Here is an 8,177-nt window from a genome sequence, read left to right as displayed (position 1 = left end):
ACCAAAAATATATCACAATACGAAATCCATGATTTAAACGTAGGGCTCTAATCACATTTAAATCACAAGATCATAACTTTATCTTTAAAATCAAGGACATCAAGAATATTATGATCAACACACAATTATCAAGATTCCCTCATAATCATCAAAATTATCAAGATCAACACATAAGATCATCTCATAAATGTCAAGATTATATCATAATCATCATAAAAGCTTTATCAAGACACAAGCATAGAATTGCATATCAATGGAGCCAAAGAAGAAGATTATAGCAAGGAAAATAGGTTTTGTTGAGACACGGGTTACCTCTTAGCCTTAATTAATCATCCCTTGGCTATTAAGGTTCTTCTCTAAGATTTCCATCCGATTGATTTCCCTAGACTTGGTGATGGGGAATCTCCCGGGAATATTTTCGTGTAATATAACTATGGGTGGTAAGGGTTCTAATTGCTTTCTAATCCCCTATTTATAGAATCCAGAATCATAGTCATAATTTGAATAGTAAAGGCCTACTTTCTTCATTCCTAATAGATATATAGGTCTAGGATTCCTAATTAGAATCTGACTAGTAAAATGTTTACTCTCTTTATTCCTAATAGCTTTAAGACTCTTGTTTAGGCAAAGGTCCACGATCCATGGTGGACCATATTAATTAACTAAAGTGAATCCTAACCAAATTAAATCATTTTAAATTATTATTAACGGAATTAATTAAATAATTAATCCGGGATTGAAGGCCGTAACATGGGGTGTTACATTATCGTTCAAGAAAGCATTATGAACATCCAATTGCTTAATAGTCCACCCAAATGATAAAGCAAGAGAAAGTAGTAACCTGACTGTGGTTGGTTTAACCACTAGACTAAAAGTATCGAAGAAGTCCAGACCTAGCACTTGATTAAACCATTTTTCTACATGTCTCGCCTTATGCCTCTCAATGGAACCATTAGCTTTTCGTTTCGTACGAAAAACCCATTTGCACCCAATAATGTTCATGCCTGGCTAAGATGGCACGAGTTTCCAAGTCTGATTTTGTAGTAGGGTATTAAATTCTTGATCCATATCCTCTCGCCATTTTGAGAGTTTAACAGCCTAAGTGTAACAAGTGGGATCCGAAGGACAAACCTGAGCCATCAAGATAGAAGGTGGAGCTTGAGACCGACTCCGAGTGTGCATCTCATGGGTCCGAACTGTGGATTTGATCATTTTCCTGCGAGGATGCCCACGTGGGCGTTTGACGGGCTGGACCGCCTTGACAGGCAGCTCTCGGTTCGGCGAAGCAGATGGACTGGTGGCGGCAGTATGCGGCGGTGGAGAGGAGTCCGAATCACTGTCAGCGGGACTGGGTGGGGCGGCGGCAGGACCAAGTAGCGGTGAACTCGCAGTGGGATGAAATACCAACTTTGCCCATAGGTAAGTCTGCACAGGTGGAGATGGCTGCATAGTATTTTTAGTAGCAAAAAGATAAATTGTTTCATCAAACCTTACATGCCTGCACACATAAATCTTGTTAGTCTGTAAGTCCATGCATCTATACCCCCGAAATGACTCAGAATAACCTAGGAAAACACAAGGAGATGGCCGGAACGAGAATTTATGACGATTATATGGCCTGGGATATGGATAACACAAACACCCAAATGCACGAAGAAAAGAATAGGAGGGATTGGAATTATGCACTTTAAAGTGAGGACTGAGATTATTTAATACAACAGAAGGCATTTTGTTGATTAAATAAACTGCAGTTTCAAATGCAAAATCCCAGAATTTTTATGGAATAGAGGCAAGAGCCAGAAGGGCCACACTTGTTTCAACTATGTGTCTGTGTTTCCGTTCGACACGACCATTTTGTTCATGAGTGTAGGCACAAGATCGTCTATGAAATATACCTAGCTGAGTAAAGGAATGATGCAATTTTTTGTATTCAGCTCCTAAATCAGATTGAACGGATTTAATTTTTGTGTTAAAAAATCGTTCAACCATAGTACGAAACTTATCAAAGATAGCATACAGATCAGATTTTAATTTCATGGGAAAATACTAAGTGTAGCGAGTACAATCCTCCACAAAAATAACGAAATAACGATAGCCATCAGTTGACAAAAGGGGAGCTAGTCCCCAAATATCTGTGTATATTAAACCAAGGACACTAGAACTGGAGGACTCAACACGTGCTAATGGGAATCGAGAGGATTTACCCATTTGGCACGCATTACACAAACTAGAATTACATCGAATAGAATTATTCGACCCACTAACCGGACACGACTGGAAAATACGAAGTAAAACACGATGATGTGGATGTCCTAAGCGATCATGCCACACCGACGTATATAGGGCTGCAATATCCGGAGTCACATGATTGGTAGCCCCTGTATCAGGAATCCATGTCTGTGAATTATTAAGATGTGACTCGGTATTCTGATATACGAAATTTGCTTGTGGAGGAGGATCCCAACTCTGAGAATTTGGCGAGGTTTTAGTTCCTAAACCATCCTGAAACACCAAATTAGCCTGAGAACCCGGAGCCCCTGAATAACGCTGAAAACAATTAGCTCCCGTGTGACCGAAACGTTTACAAATTTGACACGGATCATCATAGCGCAAAAAACAATTGGCTCCCGTGTGACCAAAACGTTTGCAAATTTGACACGGATCATCATAGCGCCAAAAACAATTGGCTCCCGTGTGACCCAAACGTTTACAAATTTGACATGGATCATCATAGCGCAAAAAACAATCGGTTCCGGTGTGACCGAAACCTTTACAAATTTGACACGGATCATCAAAGTTATGTCTACCACGTTGCGACATTTGTGTGATTGAGTCTGAATCAATATTGTCGAAAAAATTTGTGATGTTGCAAACGTGTTGATGCTGCCTCTGATCTTGGATTCTTAGCAACTCCTTCTCGGCATCTACGATCGCCATTCGTTGATGTCAGAACTTTGCAAGTAATCTTGGTGGTGGGCAGTAGCAACTTCAGACAATAATATTATTTATAGAATTGCAAGAATTGGCATAATGTCCAGAATCATCACCTCTCACGAATTCATTGGATTTATTGTGAACCTTAGCTAATTGATACCGGATGAGAACTGAATGGATTGTATAGAATAAACTTTGATTACAATTGTGCAGACAAGGGAATATATACAAGAGGAATCATAGGGAGACTAGAATAGGGAGTCATACTAGGACTCAAATACAAGAGTCCTAATACTAGTCCTAATAACTACACTAAAAGTTATAATTAGTAACAAAAAACACAATTTTATTTCTTTATACTTATGTAACAATCGGTGTCACGTTTTGATTGCAAAATATTAGACTCAACCTTTTAAGCCTTCACCCAACAACTATAAATACTAGAACAATATAATTTTGTAGTGAAGGAAGTAATAATAATTAGGGGCCCAAGAAATGGGATCAAAACATGCATACAGTGAATGGAAAATGATTGGTTTATGCATGATTTTCATAGCCATACATAACTGGACTTGATGACCAAATTTAATTACGTACTAAAGCTAAGTCTTCCAGCTTATCTGTATCTAGTACTTTGAGGACAATATATCTAAGGTGTTGAAACGTTTATCTCGATACTGCATATAAACTATAACAACATTTATTTAAATTAATGTCATATGGGGTCCTCGAATATATTAATTTTGCTACGGTTAATCCTAAACTTTCAAATTGACCACACATGGTCTTTTGATTTTCAAATTGTACTGTTACTATCTGTGGTCCAAGTTTACCACCCATGGTCCTTCAACTTTCAAAATTTAACCAGTCGTGGTCCTTGTGAAAAGACCACGAGTGGTTAAAATTTGATAGTTGAAGGACCATGGGTGGTAACCTAAACCAAAGATGGTAACAATTTGAAAGTCAAATGACTACGGGTGGCCAATTTGAAAGTTTTGGATTAAACGTGGTAAAATCACTATACTAGAATGACCCCATATGGTATTAACTCATATTTATTTATATTTGTAAAAATTTGTGTGAGACCGTCTCACGGATCTTTATCGGTGAAATGACAGGTCAAATTGTAGACAATCGTAAGTATCATAATTTCAATTATAAGTATTAAAATATTTTATTATTGGAAATAGTTTCGGTGAGATATGATTCTGCTATCGTGGAATTGCCAAGGCCTTGGCAACCCTACGGCAGTTCGGGTACTGGCGGATCTTATCCGCACGAAGAGGCCGAGAGTTGTTTTCTTGATTGAGACCTTTGTGGATAGAAATAGAATGGAACAAGTGAGAGTGAAGACGGGTTATGATAATGTGTTTACGGTAGATGCTGTGGGGCATAGGAGGGGTTTGGCTATGCTATGGTCGAACTCAATCAACTTGCAGGTAACTGCTTATTGTGATAATTTCATTGATACGACATTGAGTCTAGATGTGGGAGCCCCGGTGTGGCGTTTTACAGGCTATTATGGCTATCCGGATAAAGCGAGAAGAAGAGAATCCTGGCAGATGTTACGTAATCTTGCGGCACAATCCACCATGCCATGGGTGGTGATGGGGGACTACAATGACCTCATGCACCAAACTGAGAAGCGTGGACGAGCACCTCATCCACCTTGGTGCATAAATGGGTTCTGTGATGCGGTAGCTGATTGTGGGCTGCAAGATTTACCCTTTACTGGGTATCAGTACACTTGGGTGCGGTCTAGGGGAGCGGTTAACATGGTCGAAGAGAAGCTGGACCGGATTTTAGTATCAGAGGATTGGAACACTATGTTCGATGGGGCTGAAGCGTGTTCGCTAACATGTACCTATAGTGATCACATGCCACTGTTGTTGACCCCAGTGGCAACAGTGAATACTATGCGACAGAAGAGGTTCCTGTTTGATAACATGTGGTTAAGAGAGGACAGGTGTCGAGAAGTGGTAGCACAAAGCTGGGAACGAACTGTGGGCCGGGATGTGCTGGTCCGAATTGAATGTTGTAGCCGTGATGTTTGAGACCCAGGCATGATTTGGGCAGTATGGGAATGAGAATGCAGAGCGGGAGCTTTTGTTCTTGTTAGAGAAACAACACATCTATTGGAAGCAGAGAGTGAAAGAGAACTGGTATAAGGGCGGGGACTGTAATAGTAAGTTTTTTCATAACTCAGTAAAGTCGAGAAGGAGGAGGAATAAAATTTCAAAGCTGAAGGATGCGAATGAGGAATGGGTGGAGCAGGAGGAATGGATGCGAATGAGGAATGCGTGCAAATGCCCAAGAAACTCAGTGTATGAAGGATGTTTTGGATATCTACTCAAGAACATCGGGGCAACGGATAAATTATGATAAGTCAATGGCCTGCTTCAGTAATAATGTTTCACAACCTATACGTGATGCCGTGACTGGGTTGTTGGAGGTTACCGAGGGGAACACTGCGGGCAAGTACTTGGGATTACCCTCACTAGTTGGGAGGAAAAAGACACAGATCCTATGTTTTCTGAAACAAAGGATTCTCACGAAGGTGGGGAGTTGGAATGCAAAATACCTGTCCAGAGCGGGGCGCGAGGTGTTGTTGAAAAACATAATCCAAGCGATGTCGGCTTTTGCTATGATGGTGTTTCTACTGCCCGAGGGGCTTTGCAAGAAAATAGAAACGCTGATGAATGAATACTGGTAGACTGGCCGTGTAGGGGAAGGTAAAGGACTGCGATAGAGGGCGTGGCCGTTTTATACAGCTCCGAAAGCAGGTGGTGTGACACCCCCGTATTTTCCTAAAATAAATTATAGTCCCGATATTAAATATTTTTAATAAAAATATTTATATAGCTATTTATTTTGAAAGGGGCTCGGGTCTATTTAGTATGTTGAACCAGTATTTTGTACCCAAATGCCTTAAGCCCAAAAATACAACTATTTACTATATGAGTCTTGAACCCAAATAGTCAAGTCCATGAGTATAAATAAATATATATGTGTGTTATTTTGTGAGCCCAAAGTGTTCAAATCCAACCCAAATCTAGCCTAAGCTCAACCTAAATAATAGAAACCTATCCTAGTTAGATAAATAAAATGTGTATATGTATATATATGGTATATTGTTCTTCAGCCGAGAAACCAAAACCTCCACCCTCCATTCGTTCTTCTGCTTCTTCTCAACCAGACAACGGCTAGTGACAACAAGGGGTTCTCCGGCGTCACAGGTGGTGTTCCGGCAACGATGCGAGACAGAGAAGGGCCGGCGGTGGTGGCAGTTCTCCGGCGAGCCTAGGATGGTTCTGGCAGTGTGGTTTGACGAGTTCTAACGGCAAAGCAACGATCATCTTTCCTCTTTCCGGGCGCGGTGACAGTTCGAGAGGAGCTCCGGCGAAGAGACAGAGATAGTAGCTTTTCCCGGCGGATGTGACGAAACAGAGCAGGTCAGGCAGAACGGCAGTTGTGGATGGTGACACCGGCGAGGCAGAGAACTCCGGGAGTTTACTTTTGAAGTAAGTCTAATCTCTCTGAAAGAGCTTTTGCAGCTATTGGCAAGGCAATGACGGCGTCTCCCTGTTCTCCGACGTGAAGCCCTTCAGACCAGCAACTCCGGCGAGGAAGAACAAGCAGTGGGCAGGCCACGGGTGGTGAATCTCCCGAGCAACCACCCGCTGCCACCTTCTTCATGTAGCAACGGTGGTGGGTGTTTTTCCGGCAAGGCAGCATTGATGGCGGTGGGAGTCTCTCCGACGACGTCTCTGATGGTGGGAGGCTGCGTTAGTGGATGGTGGTTGGCATTGGATTTGGCTCGGCTTCATGGCAGATCGAGGAAGGAGGTGAGGTGTTGTCTTGGCTTATGTTGGTTTAGTATTGTTAAATAGATTTTATGTTAATTAAGTTACCATGTGGTTGATTAGCTTAGTTGGTTAAGCTTGTGTTTAGTGTTGGGATTGGCTAGGGTTTGATTCTTGATAAGCTTAAAGTAATTAGTTATTAGTTCTATCTTATAAGCTTGGTTGTTATGAGCTTAATTATTAGTGTATTAATGTTGTGACTAAGTTAACAAGGAAGTGCTTAGGTTAGTTGGTAAGAGGTATGGTTAATCTTAAGATAAACTAGGGTTCAAATCCCCTTTATAAGTTTAATTAATTTTAATTAGTACTTGTGTTAATAGTTGAGATCTAGTTTGATTCACAGGTTCCCAGTAGCTTGGTTTTATGAGTTGAGCCTAAGTTGACGTTGTTTTTGGTTGGATAAACGATTGAGGTAACCCATGCTCTACAAAATCTATTTTTCTTACCTATATGATGATTTCTTGGATTCTACATGTGATTTTGCAATGAAATGTGAGTGTTTATGCATTGTCTTGTGAAAATTCATATCTAGAGCTTGTGTTTACGGTTTTTGTATGCCATTGGTTGGTGAGATTTGGCATGTTTTGGACTTGAATTGAGCTTGGTGTTGAAAATCCCCGAAGGGATTATTTGTTCAGGGTTTGGTACCCGCGGGCGGAACGGCGGGCAGTGGCCTACCCGCCGCCCCACCCGCGGGGTACAAAGGCGTGGAATGTTGGTTCCCGCGGGCGGAACCACGGGTGGGGGTCCACCCGTGGCCCCACCCGCGGGGTACAATGTTGGCTTGTGCGGGAATTTGTTCCCCGTGATTCTTTTGACTCGATATTTGATGTTTTGACTTCCCAATGTTCTTTTGTGGAACTATTTGAGCGTCTTCTTGATGTTTCGTATGTCTAGAACTATATGGTAGGATTCCATGTAGGTTTTAGTGTCTTGAATCGTGCTAAGTGTTCAACATTGTGATTCGTTGAACCATGGTGAGTTTTGTGTGTTCTTCGGAACTATGTTTAGTTTACCCATTTGATAAGCATGCTAGTTCGGTGTTTAAATGCTAGCGTGTGTGGTTTTTCCTTTCCTATTGTGAATGATGACTTGTGTTGATCATCGTTGTTGTCGGAGTGTGATCCTTTCCTTGTTGAGTATGGTTTCATATCTTCGTTGTGATCCGTTGATTGATTCCTATGATGGTGTTGTGTGTCTGGCTGTACCTTGATTGCACGGTTAATGGTATGGGACATTAATCACTAAGGTACAGATGTGGTCCTCGTGGTGGCTATGGATTGATGTGATGAGATGTTTGAGCTGGTAAAGTGGACAGTGTTGGGACTTATGTGTGAACGGACCGGTAGTGTAGCTCCGGATGGCCGTTGGGTACTTTAC

At 41.4% G+C, this 8,177-nt stretch overlaps 1 protein-coding gene across 1 annotated transcript; it reads left to right on the top strand.

Annotated features, from left to right (window-relative positions):
• The first annotated feature begins 4,136 nt into the window (after positions 1-4,136).
• On the top strand, positions 4,137-4,988 carry LOC109163583. Its single transcript, XM_019312332.1, has one exon. The coding sequence runs from the start codon at positions 4,137-4,139 to the stop codon at positions 4,986-4,988; it is 852 nt and encodes a 283-aa protein (XP_019167877.1).
• Positions 4,989-8,177: the final 3,189 nt, after the last annotated feature.

This window comes from Ipomoea nil, unplaced genomic scaffold (genome assembly GCF_001879475.1).
Source record: "Ipomoea nil cultivar Tokyo-kokei standard unplaced genomic scaffold, Asagao_1.1 scaffold3030, whole genome shotgun sequence".
In the NCBI taxonomy this organism is placed as follows: domain Eukaryota; kingdom Viridiplantae; phylum Streptophyta; class Magnoliopsida; order Solanales; family Convolvulaceae; genus Ipomoea; species Ipomoea nil.
The sequence above is the reverse complement of the archived record's forward strand: the minus strand, read 5'-3'. Positions and strand labels throughout refer to the sequence as shown.